Source organism: Haliotis cracherodii, unplaced genomic scaffold (assembly GCF_022045235.1).
Source record: "Haliotis cracherodii isolate W230 unplaced genomic scaffold, xgHalCrac1.p SCAF_3, whole genome shotgun sequence".
Classification (NCBI taxonomy): Eukaryota; Metazoa; Mollusca; class Gastropoda; order Lepetellida; family Haliotidae; genus Haliotis; species Haliotis cracherodii.
This window is the reverse complement of record NW_027266286.1, coordinates 51,909,468-51,934,754: the sequence shown is the minus strand read 5'-3', so window position 1 is coordinate 51,934,754 and position 25,287 is coordinate 51,909,468. Positions and strand designations below refer to the sequence as shown.

The following is a 25,287-nucleotide window of genomic DNA, read 5'->3' as shown; positions in this document are numbered from 1 at the left end:
TAAATACATGTGACCACAACATCTTTGCTAATATTACACTGACAATAAAATTTAATTCTCCCCATAAGTTAAGATACCTTTGAAAAATTGAAGGACTGCTGATATGGCAAAGTTAAATATGATATCAGAGTCCTGTTGATCATTGATTGGTGACTCCGAGGAAGACTAGGCACCTATGCTTGTCGTCAAAGACGTCTGAGGAGGATTGGATGGTCAGGCTCACATGAACTGGCTGATTGCGTGTCATCGTTGTTCATGTTCATCAAGACCCAGTCGACTGCCTCTGTGGGCCGGAGAGTGGAAGTCCGCGGTTCGATCCCCGGCCGCGGCATTAAGGGGCTAAAACAAGGACTGGTCGGCTCGGAGTCAGTATACTGTGTCTGAGTGGGGTATTCATGTTAAACTGCGGCATGGTATCTCAGCGTTCTAGCTATAAATCGGCATCAGTCCGGACTAGTACAAGCAGCCACACAAACACACATACACGTGCATGCACGTCGCTATATAAGTGCAATAATCATGGACGCGACATTAAACCCAATGTCACCTCATCAGACCCAGTCATTTAGACGCTGTGAGAACATAGTATGTCTTTACTCACTAACACTCAGTAAACACTACAACCTGAAAGTATTCATAGGTCAATAAGATTATACAAAACGAAATGGGCTGACAGGTGTGACATTTCAACGATTATTGTCATAGTGCTATCTCTATGATTAACCAAAACTGATTATGTTTTAACGTTAATATATTTATCTAATGTGTACAACTGTATTTCCGCACTTATAATCAAATACCGATGGTTTCAATGGTGACTGAAAAGAATGGTTGCTGCATGGAATCAGTTATTTTTATTATTCTTATAAATATTCCACACATTCCACTCTGATATTGTTATAAATGAATTATGATATTTACACACCGTCCATCAAACAGTCGACATCAGCGATGATATTTCAAGTAAAATGACAAGTATTTTCTGGTACATTGACACGTAAACTGATTGTTATCTGTGTTGATATTTATATTATTCTAACATTAAGTATAAAAGGTCAACGTCGGGGAATATATTAATCAGCCTTGAATATCTACGGAAGCAGCTTATAAAAAGCCGTCGAGTGTCCATTTCATAAACGTGGTGTAGGCTATATGTTACAAAAACACAGGGAACTGTACAGACTTTACTCAATTAAATGGGGGTTTTTCTGACGCGTGCAGAAAAGGGATTTAATTGTGACGTGTTGAGGCCGTCTGTTACTTTAGATCTTACAGTCTATTAGCATTTCTTGTTGACTGTCTTTAATCTTTGGGGAGCGACGAGAGAGAGCCATCGACGTCGCGGAGAGGACATTGTACTGAGTATCAAGGTCGAATATGGTATTCATGTCCCGTTGGTAGGAGGGTACATCTCGGGTCAAACAAATTCGCAAAAGTACCTCGATTTTATATCCCTCTTGTGCCATCTGAAATATTTCTGCGTCGTGGCAATCTGCTCTCCCCAACTCTTCATATGGTTAAACACTGTTTTCATGTTCTCACAAGCTTGAGGTTGTACAGATGTCTGAATTTTTTTTTAAATAAATCGTCGGACAAAAGAAAGAATACACCCACACTTGCTGACGTGAAATGAAATTCAATGGTTATTCCGTCACGTCGAAGACCCGGGTTCGATTCCCGACATGGGTACAATGTGTGAATCCCATTTCTGGTGTCCCCAGCCGCGTTATTGCTGGAATATTGCTAAAAGCGGCGTAAAACCGTACTCACTCACTCAATGGTTATTCGATGGGTATGTATTTCAACGTAGTTGTACTTTGGACCTCCGGTTCGCAGTGTTTCGGCGACTGTTTTCAGCCTACTTGTGTTTTCATAGTGCATGTAACCGTTTCGTCAAATCCAATCGTCAAGTGTATACTTTCTTTTCCCCGACAGTTTGCTAGATCACTATGTGGTTACCTCTTCAAATTTATGTCCTAATCCAATCGATTCTCTTAGAACTTATTTCAAACATCAAAAGAATTCTTCCATTTTAATAAACGAGAAAATAATTAAAATGGCTGTCTTTGGCAAGGACTAATGATGGTTGCTGGCGACATCAGAGAAGTTTAAAATTAGTGTTACGTTACTTTGCAGTGTCTTATATGGCCCCACGTGTTTAAGTGGCTTTGCTGCTACTGTGCCAGAACATTGCAACAAACCACGAAGGTTATATTTAAAATCGTTTATCATAATTATTGTACCGAGGCAGAATGTTATTTCTAAAAAAAAAATTAAAAAATTGTCGAAATTTATATAATTATGCCTGCTTTATTTTTTACCGGTAAATCCTGCTGACATCAAATATGTTATGACAGAGTAATTCAGGAAAGTAGTAGCATGCTGAGTTGTTTTCATTGTTTTTTGTATCGTTATCATGAAGTATGTTAATGCGTATGAGTGTGTAATAGTTTGAATGCAAATGTGATACGTTACAGGTTAATGTTTTTTCCTTTGTTGACATGTTTTCACAGGCCGTGATAAAACTTGAATAATATTATTCAATGCAGCGTAAATACATACTCACTCGCCTTCTCGCGCTGTGAAATGACTTCATTCAAGTCCACTATATTCGCTACATCCGACTATTCGCTATATCAGACTATTTGCTACATCAGACTAATTACTGCGTCCAACTAGTCGATATATCTGACTTTTCGCCACATCGGAATGTTCGCTTCATCGGACTGTTAGCTATATCTTGCAATTTGCTATATCCGACTTTTCACTTCATCCACTTCCAACCATCGAGTGAGTGAGTACGTCTCGAAGGAAGACCAAATCGGTCAAGGGGACGTAACTCTACAGGAGAAACATATTTGTGTCAGGACTTTAGCTCTTCGACTGTCATATATCAGAGACCATATAACAGATCTATTATAAGGTCTCTGCATATAAATGATAGAGTATGAATAATATGTTTGTCATGCCTTGTGGAGAATGGTTAAGATGTTCTTGTCTATTCTCGCCTTGCTTTTATATGTCGTTATCATTTGTGAAATATACTGTTCCTACTGTCCAGACTTGTTGATAAAGGTAAAAATATTCTCGTAAAACACTCTGGTGACATTATCTATATGTCCCCACAATCTCTCCACAAAGCCTACAAATCCTGTTATGCTTTCTTAAGACATTCTCCTGAACCGCCTGTGGTGTAGTAGGCGTCTGCTTGAGAGCGAAAGATCGGTTGTTCGACAGCTCCGTCATACCTAAAGACATTAATATGTTTTTGCTATTAAGGGGATAAAACAAGGACTGGTCGGCTCGGAGTCAGTTTAATGTGTGGGGGTGGGGGTGGGTGGGTATGGGGGGGGGGGGGGGGGGAATGTATATTCATGTAAAAAGCTATGTTATCTCATTGGGCTTGCACTTTAAAACCGGCATTAGCCCGGACTGACTCAAGCAGCTTCACACACACATACAATGTACACACGTGCATGGACGTCGCAATAATTTTGAACGTTAAACCCCATTTCATCTCGACTTAAAAGTGATGACGGAACAAGTACTGCGCTCTCTACATATTGGCCACACGATCACCTCTTGGTTGGTTCGCATGAGTGAGTGAATGAGTATGGTTTTACGACGCTTTTAGCAATATTCCATCAATATCAGGCGGGGACACCAGAAATGAGCTAAAACATTGTGCCCATGTGGGGAATCGAACCCGGATCTTCGGTGTGGCGAGCGAACGCTTTAACCACAAGGCTACACCACCGCCCCGGTTTGAAGGACAAACATGGTGTACCAAGGAGGTGTACACGTGTACTGTGCCCATCACAGGGTCTCCTTCTTGGTACTGACGTCTTCTTCATATCGGTTATCTGACCGCACTCTGTATTCTCCTCACACGCAAAGTCAATCTGGTTGACCATCCGTTAATATGATGAGACACTGTTCATTTTCCTCCGACTATTACAGTATGAAATCTCATTACTTTGACTGCTGGTCAATAGAGCTGCCAATCACCCCATAGTGCCAGGATAAAATGAAAGACTCATCAAGCTTGATATAAAGTGCTTGACTGATCTTGAACCGATGAAGAATGTTCAGATGAATTCCTTGCCTTGCTTGCTTCATTGATTTGTCTATGTTGAGATTAATAGCCTCAGAAAAATTCAGAATATATTTAATGGAAATCGACAGAGGTGCTGAATCTCGTATACGAATGTTGAGGGTAAATCCTATAGTTTGCTGTATAGAAACACTTATGTTACGAGCAGTCTTTCTGTTCCTAAAACAATGTGGGTTTTCCTTAGTGCTTTCATGTCGCTATGTGAGTGAAATAATCTTGAGCGCCACGTTTGGTCTCATTTTACCTCACCTTAACTGGTACGATACCTCGACTATAATGACAGCACATGTAACTAAAAGTGCTTGGTATTGCACCGCGACTATAAATAACACACGTTTTACCCAAAGTGCACATGTTACTCAAAGAGCTTGGTACGACCCCCTCGACTATAAATACCACACTTGTTACTCAAAGTGCTTGGTACGACAACTCGACAAAAACGAACACACATGTAACCGAAAGTGCTTGGTACTCCTCGACTATAACGAAGGCACATGTTACCCAAAGAGCTTGGTACGACCCACCTCGACTAAAAATACCACACATGTTATCCAAGGTGCTTGATACGACACGTCGACAAAAACGAACACACGTTTAACACAGAGTGTTTTGTACGACATCTCGACAATTACGAACAGACGTGAAACCTAAAGTGCTTGGTGCTCCTCATCTATAACGAAGGCACATGTTACCCAAAGAGCTTGGTACGACCCACCTCGACTAAAAATACCACACATGTTATCCAAGGTGCTTGATACGACACCTCGACAAAACGAACACACGTTTAACACAGAGTGTTTTGTACGACATCTCGACAATAACGAACACACATGCAAACCATATGTTAATTCAGCAATTTAAAAAGATATTTAATAATTGCAAGTGATTCCGTGGCCTTTGATAGGCTTATTGGTAATTGTATTGCGTTTAAGCTGTTATCCTCCCAAATTCTTGAATTTAATCTATAAAAGTGGGTCTTTTGTCAGTTTTCTGTACAATGTTTTAGTTTTGTAGTAATTTGGTGCTGCTATTATTCCAACCATCTAAAATGGCGTCGAAATCAAGTTGCATCCCTTTGTTTTTCTCGGATCCGATAATGGTTCGAATACCCAGATTAACCTTCGTCTGTCTTACCAGCTGTTGTAAAGGCCTGTGATATATTCATGTGGGGCTGCACCCAACTTACGGGGGCGGTCTGGTAGCCTAGTGGTTAAAGCCTTTGCTCGTCACGCCGAAGACCCGGGTTCGATTCCCGACATGGTTACAATGTGTGAAGCCCATTTCTGGAGTCCGTGATATTGCTGGAATATTGCTTAAAGAGGCGTAAAATCAAACTCAATCAACCACCTTACGCAATACATGTAACATCATGTGATTCCAAAGTAGATTACGTCACGATCTTGAGATCCTTCATGGATATTACGTGCCACCCTACTTGGATCAGATGGGTACGTGCTTTGCGACCACTGCTTTGCCTGACTCGGTAACATGCCGTCGTGATCTTGAGGTGGTAGAAATATCTCTGACAGGATTCACTTACTTTCTCCCCACAAAAACTTTGCATTCAATTGTGAAGTAATTTGCAAGAAAGTTTATTACCAAATATATCGATACAAAGATGAATACAAACATACCATCACACAACTTCACCTCGAACCCCACCCAACACAAAACAAGGAAGGCGGAGAGAGAGAGAGATAGAGAGAGACAGACAGACAAAGAGAGAGAGAGAGAGACACACACAGACAGAGACAGAGAGAGAGACAGAGGCAGAGAGACAGAGAGAGACACAGAGAGAGAGAGACAGCGCGACAGACACACAGAGAGACAGACAGAGACAGGCACAGAGAGAGACACAGAGAGAGACAGACAGACACACGGAGGGAGACAGAGAGGAGACAGACACAGGGAGAGACTCAGAGAGAGACACAGAGAGACAGACGACAGACACACAGAGGGACAGACACACAGAGAGAGACGGGCAGAGAGAGACAGACAGACAGACAGAGAGAATCCCGACTGTCCCAACTAACTTGGGCTAAAGAATACCCAGTATCCTCAACAAGGAGCTTTAAGGTTAAGGTCACCGCATTTAATCACAATCATCCTAACTAGGGATTTGTTTTGAATGTATTCGCATGAAAGTCCATGTCGTTTCTCGTACATCAGTTGAGCAAGTGTTGATCGAACTTCCAATATCTGAAGTACATGGAAAGACAACTGTATAGTATATAATACTGAATGCACATTAAGCCTGTATTGACATATGAAACAACACAAAACCGTTCTGAGATCATTCAAGTGTTGTAGTATAAGTGATTAACAAAGATTAGAAAGAAATGAACTGCCGGACAAAAGAAGGTCTACAATTCTGAACTTGACCAAAAAATTACAAAATTTATCAAACATAACTAGTATCCGCTGTGGAAGGTTGTGTTCTAGAGGATACTTCTTCTTGACTCTTCAGACTTCAGACATTTCTACACAAGTCTGTACGTGGGTCCACAACGATTTTATTGAGATACATTTACACAGTGTAGCTCTGAATCTCATCCCGAGTGCCAAGATCTGCTGGTTCACAATCATATCTACAGTAAAATACGTTTATAACGAACTGACGGATATTGCGAACTTAATTTTTGGTCCATGCCATTTTATGTACATATGTTCTATATACGCTTGTAACGAACTACGGTTATGATGAACTAAATTAGTGGTCCATTTGAGTTCGTGATAGCCGTAGTTTACTGTTTATATCTTTTTAACATATCTGTCATTCCTGACCATGGTCCTAATGTCCTAATAAGGTTATACCTCCAGACCAGTAGTGCCTCGTCTGCAATCCCCATGTTATCAATGCAGTGACCATCAGGATATCTCCCTTTTAGTCATGTAATTCCAAGAATATCCCTGAGTTCTAAGAATATACCTGACTCCCCTCGCTCCCTTTTTGGACATCCCTCCGTGGCTAACATGTATGTTCTGGCCAGGTCAAAGGTGCAATGTTCAGACAATATAGGTATTGGGGAACATCAGTAAGGGGCTTCACGCACGGTATCCATGTGGTGAAGCGAACGTAGCCACTGGTCTACCCCACCGCCCCAAGGCAATAATATAAACACTATATGAACTTAGCTTTGGTGTATTGTAGCATGCGTGTGTTTCAGTCGTTAGAGGAAGATCTTACCGTTTTTATCATGTCCCGATCAAACTCTGTATGTCCCAGTCCCCCTGCCTTGGTGTGGAGGCTGTAAAATTTACAGTATCAAATCATGATCAAGCACGCCTTTATTGAATAACAAGCGACAAAAATATTTATATTACCATAACAAAATGTCTCCTGAAAACAGCGCCCATTGTACGATTGCGACTATATCGTAAGCATGTGTTTATGAATCACTACCAAATACTGATGACATACGGTTTTCGCGAAACGGTAAGCGCACCCTGTCCCGCCGGTGGCATCCATCATACACAAACACATGCAAGAGAAAGATAATTATTCATTCGAATAACACGGGAACATATGGTACAAGTCAAAATAGGGAATTGTATCGGACATCGTTTTGTCGATGATGCATCAAATTTGGAAATGTCCTCCACATGTCTACTGTCTACTTTTAAAGGCCAGGAATGTTGTAACGTGGATCAAACAACTTTTGAGCAAGAGCAGTGCGACGCTCAGAAAACATATTCATCTCTCTGGGGTAGTCCACACCTATTCACACATGCATATCATATTTGGACGTTTAAGCATGTGCATCTTTAGTCTGTGTCACGTGATCAAACCAGCAATTGCCTGTTGCCTTTAAAGTCAACATGTCTGCTGTATGTCGGCGGCCTGTAAGTAGTTGAATCTGGGCCAGACATTCACGTGATTGGTACTATGAGCAACGCCGTCGGTGTACTATGATACGCGGGGGAACGGGTGGCTCAGACGTCTAAGGCGTGGCGATTCGCTGTGCAGAGTTGCGTCCCTTGGGCACGCCAGAAACCTACGATTGTGGGTTCGAACCCCGGTTCGCCCCGATTATGTTTCTAGGTTGTCAGCACCATACCCGTGCTCATGGGTTTCACCTAGGTGGTAAACGTCTAAGACCTGCATCACTTCAGGCTTTCCTCCCACATTAAGCTGACACGCAGTTATATAACTGGAATACTGTTATTCACTCACTCACTCACTATATTACACAATTAGCATAGTCATAGAGACTGACCACTCCATCCATTTAAGTCGACTCCTGCGAAGAAGCATCCGTTGCTCCGTCTCAGCAGGAATCTTTTCTATTGAGGCTGATCTTTATCAGGCTGACGTCGTAAAGAAATCGGGTCGGCAAAGCTTGAGAAAACAATAAATATCATATTCTATTGTTTTCTCCAATTTCTCGAACCAACTTCTATTCGATGCCAGCTTGGATCGAGCATTTACAGGAATTACATAGATCCGAATTTCTCTTATGTTATACACTTTATGTACTGTTAAACATATTTCTCTTGCTCTTCTTAGCCGCAGAATCATGCGTATGTTGTATTGATCCCCATCTGTTGACCTTGAGATGGGTGGCACATGTCTGCGACTTTAACAAATAATGTTAACTGTAATGACAAAACGTACTTTGCTGTTTAGCCGTCGGTGTCGCTCGGTCAACCGCAGCAGCCGTCACTACCCGCGTCACGATAGTCCCTGGTGAACATGATATTTGTTAAGATTATATAATTGCAATCAAAGAATTCGATAGATCTTACGATTGTAAAATATGTATTGTACGAAAACATCCAAAATGCCGTCAATTGTATTTCTTGTAATACAATATTTCGAATGACAGCCTTCAAATTTGATTTAATTTGCAGAGCTTTAAACGTCATATGATGCTACCAACGACATGGGTGAGTGAGTGAGTTGGGCTTAACGCCGCTTTGAACAGTATTCCAGTTATTTCGCGGCGTGTCAGCTAAATGTGGGAGGAAAGCCCGACGTAATGCAGGTGAAACCCACGAGTACGGGTATGGTGCTGACAAACCTAGAATCATAATCGGGGCGAACCGGGATTCGAACCCACAACCATAGGTTTCTGGCGTGCCCAAGGGACGCAGCTCTGCACAGCGAATCGTGGCGCCTTAGACGACTGGGCCACTGGTGCTATTATCGAACATCCACATAAATATCCGGAACAGCCATTGTGACTTCCCTCATCACTTCTTTTGGAATAGCAGATCTATATCATATATCATCCAACCAACATATCGTGTGGAGGAATAGGATTTGGCTTTACATGTTATGTCTAGCTTGGGCGAGTGAGTGAGTCTGGTACTACGCTGATTCACTTTCATCACGGAGTTCTTAGACCTTTCCCACGTTTGTAAAACTCACATGCACAGGTATGGTGCTGCAAAACCATGAAACATTTATCAGAGAGACTATGGGAAACGAAATCAGGACCATACTAGGCCTTTGGCACCAATTCCACAGAGATGACTAACCAAAAACATACTAGGCTATGGAAATGTACATACTATGTTGAGTTTTAGACGTCGATGCTTCGACGTGATCAGTGTGGGTAGTTGTTGCACTTGCGGTGACAGTCGTCAATGGCGTCGATGGGTGCGATGTTAGTTCTGTAAATTACATATTTCATGAATCCTAAATATTAATGATTTTCAAATATCACTATCAATATTAATTTGGGACTATTTTCAAATTATGCTGTACGACATTTGCTTATTTGTCCACCACGAGCATTGAGATTGTACGTGGTCGTCATCCTTACGAAATATATATATATATATGATTAAGGGTTTTCTGTACAATAACAAGTTTCATTTAAATTTAAATAGGTTTTGTACCATGTTACAAGGAGAGCATGGTCTCCAGATGTCGGACAAAGAGTCGCACATTTGATGCGCTGAACAAAATAGAAAGAATTGTCGCAAGTTGCAATGTCAACAATCTAGAAACGCCCGCCGTCTATGACAAGATAACGTTATAAGCTCCCAGATAGGCTAAAGCTGGTGACTGGGGGGTTCAACTGATAATTCGATACAGGAATATTACAATTCACACACAATTTTCATATGGTTAGAACAATACAATTCCAAACACAAACCCACTTGACGTTTCGCCTCGGATCAACGTTGTCGTTTCTCTGTCCAACGTTGAAGGTAACTTTGTTGTCTCTGACGTCGTTTTTGGTGCTGATGTTCTTTCTGAAACTGCAATAAATCATATACTGGAACTAAATAATTTAATAATATCTTTTTAATAATATTTATTCATATTTATATATTTGTCTGGCGCGTGCAATTTTTTTCAACAGTACTACTGTAGCCTCGTCAACCCGAACCAATTGTCTAGTTATATCGTTTACATCGCTGTACTTCATGGTCCTGATAGAGACCTGTTAGCAATAACGTCCAATATTGCAACTCTGTTTGTCAAGCACTACGGGTAACTCGACATTATTATGTCTTCAGGAAGTCGAGGTTCAATATAACTGACCTTCCTGCGGATTATTTAATATCCTGTTAAACATCTTGAACCCATACTGGTCAAATGTTTTAACAGATAACGCTACTATTCGCCATTTTTTATTTCAACATTCGTATTGACCTACACAATAAATGACATGCTCTCTTGTTACTGAACACCATTGCGAAGAGCAAACACTATTACTACTACACTGACAGGTACACTAAAATGCTTTTAATAACGTCTTTATGGTTTGAATACAGGTTCATATAAAATCAATAACCTACCAGACTCCTCCCTTGGGATCAGTGTTAAAAGTTCTTCATCTACAAGATCTTCATTAAAGCTGTCCCTGACGTCGGTTGTCTGTGCCAACGGGAGCACTACTGGATCTGAAATTGGGTTTAACACCTTTTGAACAGCATTCCCGTTATATCACGGCGTGTCAGCTTGATGGGGGAGGAAAGTCCGAAGTGATGCAGGTCTTAGACAGGTCATTGACAAATCCCACACTGGTAACAAGAGACGGAAAGACACGCCCCCAACGAGGGGTGGTGTAACAACTGAGCTAACAATGTGAATATCGGGTGTGACCTCCATTTGCGTTGATACAGGACATTGAAAACAGCCTTAAATGTCAACCAAACATTGGCCCTACTGAGCAAGCGTTACCGGCTGGTTCTGATCCTGTCGTAACCGTCCATCTATCTCGTCCCAGACATGTTCTCTGGGGACTGGTCTGGAAAATCAGCCGGTCATAGCAGCACAGTAATATCATGCTACCCCAGGAAGTCTGTTACAACATGTGAGTGGGCATTATCCTGTTGTAACGTGACCTTACGTCACTGCATTTGCACAAATGGTAGAACAAAGTCGTTCCGCTAGCGTAAGCACTGAAATTGCTATTAACATTGATGTGTTGTGTTCTCACATGAATTGTGATGCCACCCCATACAGTTACACTTTAACCCCCAAGACGTTCTCCTGGACGCCTACATACCCTTGCTCGCCAGATGAAAGCTGAACTCATCTGTGAGCACTATACTGTCCTAGTTTTGTTTGCTGAAGCTCAGATGATGGCGACACCAAACAATAGGCGTCCCTGACGGTGACTTGGAAGCAAAATTTGACGTATCTCTGGACGTCGGGGCCGGGTGTTGTAATCTCTGAACCGGTTCCGTACGGTTCTGTCACTAATTGCACTCAACCCAGCAATTGTACGAGGTGTTAATGTGGCGGTTTGATGTAGATTCCGCAGATGCACCAACCGAATATGGCTGTCTTGTTGACGTTACATCGCACGTGGACGACCGGCCCGTTTCCGGTCATGAGTGATGCCTTGCTGTAGATAACGTCTCCAAAGATATGACATTAGGTTTCAATGAACATTAGAATGTCTGGAAACTTCATTTTGTCACAATTCCCGTTTTCAGTATACCCCCGGCGGGTAGACACTGATTTACAGCATGCCGTGGCATTGCGTAATCGTTATTTATGGTTAAACAAACCTGTTTTCATGAGCACTTGATAGCTTAACACCCATTGTGTGCTGTTCACATTCAACGCCCACGAGTCTGAGTATTTTGCTCCCAACACACACTCAAACATCCAAAAACGCCATGCATTAACATACACGTGCAAATCGTGAATCACGACCTTAAAATCGAGGAGATGTCTTCATGAATATGTATTAAATTATGCATTTTATAATTTCAAGAATAAATGTGGTTTATATTAATTTTATATGAAGGCCAGGTACTTTTTCACGTCAGTATATGAGGTACAATACCTTTATGTTCTCCGGAACCCGTAGAGAAGATTTCGTCTTCTATGTCCAACTTCCAAGTCCCAGTCGTCAAAACAGGTGTTTCTTTGGTCGGCATCACATCTGTAGGAGTGAAACAAGTAAAACAAACATTTTAGCTTTTTACTATGCCCATGATCAGAATAAACTGTCAAAACACAGGATTGTGCGATCAGCGTCACACAAGGATTGACAAACGTAAAGCAACAATTTCATCAATCAAGTTTCTAAACTGTCGCCTTAAACCAGCTTGTATGATCAACGTCACATTAAAAGCTTGATGTAAGGAACGAGAACATCATGTTTATGTCTTGGGGAGTGGGGTGGGGGTGTGGGTCACCGGGTAACATCTACCTGATGTAATCGTGGAAGTCACTGCTTCTTGCCCAACATCCTCTGCTGTGAGTCCACTGGAGGCTTCAGTTGTGAGGGCAGGCTCCCAGGTGTGGATGGAGACTACACGGGTGCTCCTGTCCTTGGCCAGACCACATGGCGCATCAGAGGGAAAACAAGCTGCCAGTCCCATCACTTTGTTCTCGATCCCACTCAAGGCTTGATTCAAACGAGCATTATCTTCAAGGACTTCTTTGATGATACTTTTGAATCCACTGACACTGTTCTGGAGAGACTTGATCTGCCGAGTCAGCTGTTGTGATTCTCGATTGGACTTTCGCACTAGCGCTATAGCACCGACCATCTGACGGTATGTCCGGGCCATGTGGACCTTGATTATTTGATGCTGGTGGAACATTCGGTCCATCCGTTGGTAGTTATAGTTGTCGACAGCAATGTCAAGCACACCGGATTTCAAAATGTCCAGCAATTTCTTTTCGATGAGTTTAGGTAGGGTTTGACGTACAACCCTATTCAAGAATTTCCTTTCCATCATGTTGTGAAAAATGTCCATTTCGTTTTTCCAGTGCTCCCGATGTGCATAGATTGTGTCTTCAAGATGGAACAATTTCTTGTACACTGGCCTAAGCTTATGCCCGTTGGTAACCAGCAGGGTCGTCATGATCACATATGCTAACACACATTTTACATCCATCGCTATCGGATGTACTTTCACAATTGATAGAATACTCTCACTGAATATTGTTGGTAACAAGGAGGTCCATATGTCACTAACTATAGTTAACTTTCATTGTCATTAAGATCTGTACAATCCCAACGATGAGGGGATTTTGTAGTCAAGTATGTTCTTCCTGATTTCAATACCAGTATACTTGATGCACTGTGCAGACGAGTATTACACAATGGGAAGTTGTTATGCAGTGTTATACAAGTGCGCTGGGGAGCAGTCCACATCGCACCAAGTGATCTGATGCTATAGTATTGTCAGGTTCAACAGATTTAACATTTCATCCTGGTCGAAAACGCCGCCAACTTCTTTTCAAACTTTCCTTTTTGGTGGTAATCGTAAAGTTCCTAGAACATAAAATGTTGCTACGCATAAGTGACTGAGGTCAATGAAGTTAAATTTAATTAACACCGCATCGGCGATATGTCAGCAACTACAAATATACACCCAGAAAAATATCTATCAGCCAATTCCTAATTGTGTATTCACGGATACTTTAGTGTATATAATAAAATAGATTTGGCCTTATAGTTTTCTTCACTGCTTTAGGCCATATGATCAACCTGTGTTTATTGTCACCATTTTCAAAATTTTACATGAGCGGATAGGTCCAATTTTAATTAAATATTTAAGTAGATTTTCCAACCACTTCAATCTAATTTCCCAATTGTACCGAGACGCTCACTTCAATGCTTTAAAACCTGCTGGTGCCAGGATGAGTTCAAAGAAAAGAAATTGTTTTGAGTGGCCTCACTTACCTTACTTCAGAGACTCAGTATCATTCAGCGCATGCGGTGTCTCCTAAGGCAAGTGACGCTCGTAATTTGTCTCTGTTTACCCAGCAGTGAATGGGTACCCGGTAGGGTGAGATGTTAACCTTCTAGCGCCTCACAGGCAGCTGCGGTTGTATACTCCTCGGGGAGCTGAGAATGAACACCGAGTTCACACTGATCCATTGACCAGGCTTATAATAATGCAATGCCGTGAGAACTCACTTGGTGAATGGAATTTAGCGCAAATAAATGCACTGATTAATATTTATTAGGATTCCACTAGAACTTACCCAGAAAAGGGCCACTCAATTCAGGGGAGGTGATGTGAAATGGGGTTTAAAGTCGAGTACATGATTATTGCACCTATACAATACGTGCGTGCGTGCGTGCGTACGTGCGTGGCTGTTTGTACTAGTCCGGACTTATGCTGATTTTATGGTGCCAGCCCAGTGAGATGCTACGCCGCAGTTTAAACCCACTCCGATACAGTATACGGACCAGTCCTTGTTTTAGCCCTTCAAACCGAGCGCCAAGTAGGTTAACAAGAAGTATCATCTTTTAACGTCTTTTGGTAACCGGTGACCGAACCCCCGACTTTCCGCTCCTTCGGGCGGACGCTCTACCCCTAGAACACGGAGATAGACAGATAATCTTTATTTCCTCCAGATATTGAAGATACATAGCATATATGATATTATGTATAATTACAGAGCTGTACAGTAGTACAATTTAACAATATTATGAGAAATTATAACTACAAAATGCATGACAATCAAGCATTCTTATAACTGTTTTGTAACAGATACAGCCATTTCCTACAGTATTTTAACACGATAACTATAAGGTCACCCCATAGACTTTGAGATAAAGAGCTAACACACTCAGGCATACCGCCAAGTAGTACAGACAGGATTATATCATCGTCCTCACTACATAGTCTTGCAAATGTAGAGACATCTATCAGACACTACAACCATTTGTCATAGGAATTACACATTTAGAATAAAAAACTGTTAATTGTTTGAAATCCGGGGTTGACAAATAGTTTGAGAGAAGCGACAGTGATATAGAGTTACATTTGACTCGTTTCTCACGAGTGTCTATGATGCTATGATAGATATTGTAAGCACGCTGTGTCGGAAAAGGAAGTACTCATGCGCCAACACTTGACGTATCACGGGATTGTCCATTTAAACTTATATAAATCCATACTGGAAAACCCACCAACGGCGGTACATGAACATAATTATCTACATTCAACCAATAGTACAATGAGGAAGACTGGACTAAAAAGTATGTTTTAGCGGCAACATGTTTACACAGCACACTAACAAATTTGGAAAGTTTTCGCTTTCTGGGATGAGAACATTTTTTTTTAAATATGTACATATATACTGAACAGCAAAAGAAACGTCACCCCAAGTAATATTGCATGAAAAGTTGTCATTTAAATATCTGGGCAACTTTTGTCAAAGTTTCTAAAATTTAACATTATTTTGTCTGGACCCCATTTCTTACCCTAGAAAAATCCACCCATATCGGATAACATTCATTCGATATTGAATTGCTAAAACATGCCAAGATTGACACGAAATTGGCGACAAGCCCTTGAACGACCACAAGCTGGACATACCGCCCAGCAAGTAGCCAATGCATTTCAAGTCCACGTAAGAACCATATACAGGCTCCAGCAACGGTACCAAACTACCAACACCACAGACGACCGACGACGTAGTGGAAGACCAAGGGTTACCAACGTCAGAATCGTCAGATTGTGCGACAGTATCTTCGAGATCGCTTTGTTTCTGTTATGGAAACTGCTCGACAGACCATGGGGACACACCAGAGACACAGTAGTGCGGACACCGTGCGTCGACGATTGCCGAGCAGACACCTCCACTGTCACAGGCCGACCCGAGGACTCATTCTGACACCACGTCATCGCTGAGACCGTCTTCAGTGGGCAACACAGCACCAGCATTAGCGCTACCAGCAGTGGAGAAGAGTCCTCTTCTCAGACGAGAGCCCTTACTGTATCTCAACAGCAGATGGCAGAAAGAGAGTCTGGCGACGCCGTGGGGAACGTTATTCGGATGCTTGTGTTGTTGAGACTCGTGGGGTGGTCCGAGCATCACTCACTCACTCACGCACTCACTCACTCGCTGTCAAGGATAACTTGCAAGTAACTAGACATTCGTTTCAAATAATGTACGAGCCAGCAAATCTGGCGTGTATCATTATTTGTACCAAGTGTCCAGAGACGCGTACGTCATCTGACTTAAAATACGACATCACCTAAATAGATTCTGCGTAATCACATTTAAAATACAACCTACAATTTAAAATATATCAATAAATATGTGACACTATACACATCACAAACATGATGCACGGATATTCATAATATCTTTATCTTTTTGCTTCGATATCCATGCTGCATTTGAATTTGCTCGAATATATTCGTTCTGCACGTGTATTTTGTGCGATTTGATTGTTGTAGCAAGCTCGTTCGTTCATCACGTGCTTAGAATTGATGCGTGAGATTAAAATTTGCTGTAGAAAGTAGGTCAGGAAACTTTCAATTCGTTACAGATAGTCTTCCGTTGAAACAATAGAGTGACGTCACAGCTGTATTTAATAACTGTTAAGGTTTATCGAAACTATGGATGATCCAGTTTAGTATTAATGTCAACATTTTTATATTTTGATTTGACATGGATGTATTGCTAGTTGTACATGAACAATAACAATGTATGGGTACTTCGAGCAATCGTTACCATCTTGCATCAACATAGTTTAGATCGTATCAGAGGGGTTACGTTTAAAATGTGAATTGTAAGCCTTTGAAGCTTGATGAAACGATCTTGGTACGTTAGTGTGACAAAATGCGTACTTCACGTGACCCGTGAAGATTCAGGTTAGAAGACATAAGTGTCATAAGAGGCGATTAAGGGGATCCGGTGTTCCGGTTCGGCTCGATCTTTTACAGACCGACATCACATAGCTGGAATATTGCTGAGTGCGGCGTTACCCAACAAACAAACAAAACATACTTCACGTGGATGGTGATGGTGTAACATGCCGCCATTATTATTTTCATCTTGTATACCATAACGTGACAAAGATCCAACGTTTCGTTTAAGGTGAGACAAGACGGTTATAGAAAATTTTTCATGGATCAGCGCGATTCTCGAAAGACATGTTGATGTTGCTACTGATTGACGCGTTGAAGGTACAAGTCGACGTCCGACCATCGTTGCCAGGTTATACTTCTGTCTCCTATTATGTACCTTTCTTCAGAATCAATACGTTGTTTCATTATAACGACCTGGACGTCTGAAGGGGCATGATATTAAAGTGAGTGAGTGAGTTTGATTTTACGCCGCTTTTAGCAATGTTCAAGCAATATCACGGCGGGGGACACAGGAAAATGGGATTCACACAGTGTACCGATATGGAGAATCGAACCCGGGCCGTCGACGTGACGAGCAGCCGCTTTAACCACAAGGCTACCCCACCGCGCCCATGATGTTGCAGCCACACAGAGTTGTTGAGTGATAATCTTTCACAGCCAGTCGTGATATAACCTCTCACCAACACACGCACTTTCTGTTGAAAACTGAACCAGAAATATGCGTGCTCTCCGTCAGTCAAGTAAACCGTGCAATTATGTAGGACGGTGAGAATTCCTGTAAGTGTGCATTTTATGTAAAAGAATAATAGAACATCGCCCTGGCACTGTCCCGTGATCATGCAGGTGTTACATGAAAGCTTGTAATTCCCCCTGATGTTGTTCCCACGAATACACCCCGAAGCTATCTTGAGGGAAAACCCAAAAAATTGTCAAGAATAGTCACGAATTCATTTTTATTCGTACCTGATTCGTACATGCATTCGGCGTATTGTTAACTGATTCGTAACTGATTGCTAACTTTCGTGCAGTATTCGTAATAGTTTTTTGTAAATCGCAGTGAATTCTTGACAATATTCACGCGAATCCAGCCGAATCCCACGAATATTCGTAACTCTATCGTACGTGTATCGTAACTAGATCGTAGAGCGTCACGAATTGAACCAGAATATTTGCTAAATTCCACGAATCCTAAAATTTACAAATCGTGGCGATTCGTGGGATTCGTCCTGTGTGTGGAATAGTAGCATTAGGGCCTTCACGATGACGCTTAAAACTCGAGCGATTTCACGAAATCACTGGAAATAGCACCTTCATTTTACACAATGATACTGGATAAATTGTTTGATAGGCAGTACTTTTAAAGTTGACGGATGACAAAGTAGACACAATTTATGGATAACAACTTCTCTTCTGTAATTAAAGAAGTTGTGTTATCCATAAATTGTATCTACTTTGTTCCTGGATAAATTTCGGGAAATTTGCATAATGACAACCATAGTTTTCATGACTTCTCTTTGAACATTTATCTCAGGTAATTTGCAGCAATTACTGTCACTATGGTGTCGATAAGTTATCAGTTGATGAGTACGTGTTTCAATGGGATAACTGTTATGATAATTTCAATAACACCATGCTCATCACTTCCTTCTAAGGCGCCGCGATTCGCTGTGCAGAGTTGCGTCCCTTGGGCAAGCCAGAAACCTATGTTTGTGGGTTCGAATCCCGGTTCACTCCGATTATGTTTCTAGGTTTGTCAGCACCGTACCCGTGCTCATGGGTTTCACCGAAGTGGTAAACGTCTGAGACCTGCGTCACTTCGGGCTTTCCTCCCACATTAAGCTGACCCGCCGTGATATAACTGGAATAATGTTAAAAGCGGCGCTAAACCCAACTCACTCACTCTGATCAACCGGTCTGCTGGGCCACAATAGAAGACACCTATAACATCACAGGTAAAGCTCACGTTCCCACTGGCCATGGGCAAAAGTATGCAACAAAATAGCAGATGCCCTTCAAGTCCTACCCCGTGTGTGTCAAGGGAAGAGGAAGGGTCCCAAGAGTACAGATACGTCACTGGAATATTGTATTAATTACTTCATCACTCATTGGCTATTATTTATTGATCGCTTGTTGATAAGTGTATAAAACACATTGAAATGTTTTAAATGTAATGCGATAAAAAGAGGTTATCATTATGATTATTATTATTATTATTATTATTATTTAAATAAAAAATGAAGCAATGAGGGTATGGGTGATCCTGGCACAGTCAGGCTGGTCAGGTTCATCATCAGCTCATGGCCCTTAACTGCCCCCTCCACACGCAGTCCAGACATCGAATGGGACTTCTCCCAGGCAGTGCTGCCTAGTCGAACCCATCGGGAACTTTTCGGAGTATGTTAAGACTCCCTAACACTGCAGCCTTCTACATTACCCAGATTGTCAGAAGGGTTGTATTTCTGGCAGCAAACACGGGTAATCTCCCAATGTCAGTCAACAGATTGGGAGGTACCAAACCTAAAGCACCGAGAACAATGGGGAGTCGGACAAATTGGTACTTGGGATGTAAGCGTGACAAAAGGGACAGAAAATTCAATGAAATAAATTATTTCAATAGATTTCAACGCAGCGTCCTCGCACCCGGTACCCCTTCAACTTGCCCACAACTATACCTCTTCACCACCCCCACCCCCATCGCCCTAAGACGGTACTACTTGAACGGCCCACCATCAACCAGCGCGCTCCCCCCGCCCCACCACCACCACCACACACACACACACACACACACACACACACACACACACACACACACACACACACACACCAACCCTACCGGTACCCGTTCAATTTACCCACATCGCTTGCACAACCCCAGGCGCCCCAACAAGGTACCTCTTCGACGTCCCCACACCTTCATCCTCCCCGCTGTCGCTAGGCAAACAGACCTGGTGGGATATTTCCTATCTTGTCTTTTCCAGATTGACATGCCAAACAGTACCCATTGTCAGAAACGTTCACTCCTGCATCCGTGATGGTAAACGTCAATACGCGCCTGTGTGTCCCGTCATTGATTCAAACAGATAAATGATAATGTCTGTAAAAAAACTGAATAGTTAGTTTTTCAAAGTTTAAATGAGATCAAAATGTCAGATTTACTATTTTGCATATTCCCCGTACTTGCTATCGGCTTGGGAGAAAGCCTTCACAATAATCACTTCGATCCTTATCACTGTGACTGGTGGCTCCTGTTACTGTACATTTATGCATACCAGGAGAGTTACTGGCAAAATATGACTAGATTTCCTCTGTGTGCAGTGAAAGGGGCTGCAATATCCGAGTCAGGGCCAATGTAAGGAAATGCTTGTATCTCTGTCTCGTCTAGACATGATAATCTTCCAAATAAATCTTTATTCCACATTCATGGGCACAACGGCTGGGATTCCAGACACACACGGGTCCCGCTAATAAGTCTTGAAGGTTGGCAAGTGGCCTAGAAATGACCATTCGGGGCACTAATTCAATGAAGGCTTTAGACTGGCCGCCCCAGTGTCATAATGTCGTAATCTAGACGCCCGGCAGTACATTCAGGCTGCATCAAAAGTTTACTTTTCATGTTGATTGTGTGCGTCACGCCCCAGGCGCGTGGACACTGGCACTATAAACTGGAGAAAATAACTTGGGTAAATAACACAGAGGAGATATGGAGTTATAGTAGGTTTGGCCTCAGGGTTTCCTGGTTCTGCTGCCACTGTAAGGGTCCATTTGTTATTCGGTTTGGGGTGATTGTGGAGGAGATGGATGAGCAAAAGACTTTGTTCTCATGGATTTACTGGAACAAAATACATTAAGCTTGGTTTTAAATGACTCAGTGTTCGCTTGAGTGAGTGAGTGAGTGAGTATGGTTTTACGCCGTCCCTTTAGCAATATTCCAGCAATATCACGGCGGGGGACACCAGAAATGGGCTTCACATATTGTACCCATGTCGGGAATGGAACCCGGTTCTTCGGCGTGATGAGCGAACGTTTTAACCACTAGGCTACCCGACGTGCCCGTTCGCTTGACACACTGAATGTACGAAACCTGAAATGTACGAAATGGTGCCACTGTGGTAGCAGAATCCCGAATATTTTCTCGTAGTGTCAAGTATTTTCTAGGTGTTTCAAAAACATTTCTCGTAATTGCGATTTGTTTTTTAAATTTCGAGTTTCTTCTCGTAACCAGACAAACTTGAAATAATGAGAAATATCGAAAGTAATAGGAAAAAAATGCAATTTTGAGAAAAAGTATGAAATAACTGAAATAACGAGGACAATACTCGAAATTTCGATTTAAAAAAAGAATTATGCTTCCAAAGTGGCACCATTAGGCTTTCGTGTGAATGTACTGGAAAGAGTGAAAAAAATATTCGGCTTCTCTTTTGGGAGAAAAGAATTTTGTCTTGAAGCAGTGGTCGAAAGTTATTCTGTCTCTGGCTCAATTACTAAGATAAATGAATTGATCACGGCATTCTTTATAAAAGTTTTGTTTGTTTGTTGTTTAACACTGTACTCAGCACTGTTTTAACAGACATACACTAAAAAGAGTGTTCCACTAGTAGACGATTGATTACAATGATTTGATTAGACTAACGCTTAGTCTATGAAAACATTTCTTTAAAATAATCGTAATTCTTTTCCTCTGCTAGAGAATGAAGGAAACTAGGCTTTGTTTAGTTTGATCTAGACTTGCCTAGGCTTTTAGTAAAACAGAGTCATGGCGCTGGACTGTGATTTAATATGCGTTATGTGAATTGTTCATTTGTGTTTGCTCTTTCAGTTTTTTTTGCAGTGGACGTAACATTTTTTGCTGTATTGCACAATTAAGATTTTTATATTCTATATTTCATAATTGTTGTTATAGCTTGATTATTGTGACATTGTGTGTATTCTGTGTCACGTGCTCTCTATTGTAGAGGTGTCGCACCAAGCACGTTAGGTTACATGTGTGTTCTCTATTGTGGAGGTGTCGCACCTAGCACGTTGGGTTACATGTGTGTACAATGGTGTCAAGGTGTTGCACCAAGCACGTTGGGTTACATGTGTGTACAATAGTGTCAAGATGTCGTGCCAAACACATTGAGTTACATGTGTGTTCTCTATTGTAGAGGTGTCGCACCAAGCACGTTGGCTTACATGTGTGTACAATAATAATAATAATAATAATAATAATAATAATATTATTATAATTATTAATAAAGTCCATTTCTTCAGCACCATTTCCGTCTACGTAGTCGCTCATAGCGCCTCACACAGGGTCATAGACACATCTAAAGAGATAAGTCTTTAGTTTTGTCTTGAAAGTGCCCAGAGTTAGAGATTGTCTACTTTCCACTGGAAGGGAATTCCAGAGCACAGATGCAGTGTGAGCAAAAGTTCTGTTGCCGAATGCTTTGAGTGAGACCATAGTGACACTAAACTGGAGTTTATGTGCTGATCTGAGATCTCGTGCTGGCTGGTGTAGGGTAAGAAGTTCACTCAGATAGGAAGGTGCAGTACTATAGTAGCACTGGTATGCAATGCACACGACTTTGTATTCAATCCTAGATCTTATTGGAACCCAGTTTAATGATTTTAATAAAGGAGTGACATGTGCACGCTTATTTCGTCTTTATATCAATCTGGTAGCAGCATTCTGCACACGTTGCAATTTGCTACATAGATCCTGTTTGATATTAATAAGCAGACTGTTAGCATAGTCCATCCTGGATAGGATAAGTGATCTCACGAGCTGATGTGCCGCATCGTATGTCAACATGGGTCTTATCTGACTGATCTTTCGAATGTGGAAGAAGCAACTTTTGCAGATATTGTTTACTTGACAATCCATGGTCAGGTTTTGGTCAATGATGACTCCGAGGTATTTGACAGTCAAAGAAAAGGGGATATCAACTCCATCAACAGTCAAGAAGGATTCGGATATTGATGCAACAGATCGGCTACTCCCAGTGAGTATGACCTCGGTCTTATCAGGGTTGAGCTTCAGACGATTCTGTGTCTGGATCGCAGATGTGCACATACGCAATTCTGATACACCTGTGCTGAGTCACCAGGTGTGAAGACTTTCATGAGCTGATTATCATCACCATAACCATGACGACTAGTGTCAAAAGTGTCTGTAACTTGGCCTAACTGAGAAACATAAATCACAAACAACAGAGGTCCCAATACAGAACCCTAAGGGACTCCATAACAAAGGATTGAATCTTTAGATGACATGCCATCAATCAAAACAGCCTGCTTTCTGTTACACAAGTATGATGTAATCCAAGCACGTTGGGTTACATGTGTGTACAATAGTGTCAAGGCGTCGCACCAAGCACGTTGGGTTACATGTGTGTACAATGGTGTCAAGGTGTCGCACCAAGCACGTTGGGTTACATGTGTGTACAATAGTGTCAAGGTGTCGCACCAAACACGTTGGGTTACATGTGTGTACAATAGTGTCAAGGTGTCGCACCAAGCACGTTGGGTTACATGTGTGTACAATAGTGTCAAGGTGTCGCACCAAGCACGTTGGGTTACATGTGTGTACAATGGTGTCAAGGTGTCGCACCAAGCACGTTGGGTTACATGTGTGTACAATAGTGTCAAGGTGTCGCACCAAACACGTTGGGTTACATGTGTGTACAATAGTGTCAAGGTGTCGCACCAAGCACGTTGGGTTACATGTGTGTACAATAGTGTCAAGGTGTTACACCAAGCACGTTGGGTTACATGTGTGTACAATGGTGTCAAGGTGTTACACCAAGCACGTTGGGTTACATGTGTGTACAATAGTGTCAAGGTGTTACACCAAGCACGTTGGGTTACATGTGTGTACAATAGTGTCAAGGTGTTACACCAAGCACGTTGGGTTACATGTGTGTACAATAGTGTCAAGGTGTTACACCAAGCACGTTGGGTTACATGTGTGTACAATAGTGTCAAGATGTCGTGCCAAACACATTGCGTTACATGTGTGTTCTCTATGGTGGAGGTGTCGCACCAAGCACGTTGGGTTACATGTGTGTACAATAGTGTCAAGGTGTTACACCAAGCACGTTGGGTTACATGTGTGTACAATGGTGTCAAGGTGTTACACCAAGCACGTTGGGTTACATGTGTGTACAATAGTGTCAAGGTGTTACACCAAGCACGTTGGGTTACATGTGTGTACAATGGTGTCAAGGTGTTACACCAAGCACGTTGGGTTACATGTGTGTACAATGGTGTCAAGGTGTTACACCAAGCACGTTGGGTTACATGTGTGTACAATGGTGTCAAGGTGTTACACCAAGCACGTTGGGTTACATGTGTGTACAATAGTGTCAAGGTGTTACACCAAGCACGTTGGGTTACATGTGTGTACAATAGTGTCAAGGTGTTACACCAAGCACGTTGGGTTACATGTGTGTACAATAGTGTCAAGGTGTTACACCAAGCACGTTGGGTTACATGTGTGTACAATAGTGTCAAGATGTCGTGCCAAACACATTGCGTTACATGTGTGTTCTCTATGGTGGAGGTGTCGCACCAAGCACGTTGGGTTACATGTGTGTAAAATGGTGTCAAGGAGTTGCACCAAGCACGTTGGGTTACATGTGTGTACAATGGTGTCAAGGTGTTGCACCAAGCACGTTGGGTTACATGTGTGTACAATGGTGTCAAGGTGTTGCACCAAGCACGTTGGGTTACATGTGTGTACAATAGTGTCAAGGTGTTGCACCAAGCACGTTGGGTTACATGTGTGTTTTCTATTGTGGAGGTGTCGCACCAAGCACGTTGGGTTACATGTGTGTTCGTTATTATCAACGTGTCACACCAAGCACGTTGGGTTACATGTGTTTTTGTTTTTGTCGAGGTGTCACACCAAGTATATTGAGCTTAATTGAAAAATATGTGATGAAACAGTTATAAATCGCAATTAATTCAAATTAGATTAGCTATTTGTAATCTATTTGGGCCTTTGAAAAGCCAGTTGTACATTCAAACCCGTCTATGAAGTATCCGTGCTCCATTTTATCAAAGATATAAAAGGTAACAAGATACAATTTAGGATTACATTTCCATTATGACACACAGATCAAAATATGTCTATTCTGATGTGCCGCCACTAC

The 25,287-nt window shown here is 41.9% G+C and overlaps 1 protein-coding gene across 2 annotated transcripts; it reads right to left on the bottom strand.

The window, feature by feature from the left end:
- Positions 1-5,703: 5,703 nt before the first annotated feature.
- Positions 5,704-13,521, bottom strand: LOC139474351 (serine-rich adhesin for platelets-like). 2 transcript variants are annotated; one of them, XM_071257333.1, is made up of 8 exons: positions 12,739-13,521; positions 12,370-12,468; positions 10,868-10,972; positions 10,223-10,324; positions 9,629-9,730; positions 8,730-8,798; positions 7,302-7,362; positions 5,704-6,313 (listed from the first exon to the last, which is right to left on the bottom strand). In XM_071257333.1, exons 1-7 carry the CDS (start codon positions 13,430-13,432, stop codon positions 7,310-7,312), a joined length of 1,224 nt encoding a protein of 407 aa, XP_071113434.1. In that variant the 5' UTR covers positions 13,433-13,521; the 3' UTR covers positions 5,704-6,313; positions 7,302-7,309. The 2 variants fall into 2 exon arrangements, with proteins under 2 accessions (XP_071113434.1, XP_071113435.1); XM_071257334.1 differs by lacking the exon at positions 8,730-8,798.
- Positions 13,522-25,287: the final 11,766 nt, after the last annotated feature.

Excerpts from the sequence above, each read along its gene's own strand:
- LOC139474351 (XM_071257333.1), bottom strand. The coding sequence starts at position 13,432 with ATGGATGTAAAATGTGTGTTAGCATATGTGATCATGACGACCCTGCTG. Across the intron at positions 8,799-9,628 it reads GACGTCTAAAACTCAACATA|GGACTATCGTGACGCGGGTA; the intron begins GTATGTACATTT and ends CATGTTCACCAG. Across the intron at positions 7,363-8,729 it reads ACCGACGGCTAAACAGCAAA|CCTCCACACCAAGGCAGGGG; the intron begins GTACGTTTTGTC and ends TAAATTTTACAG.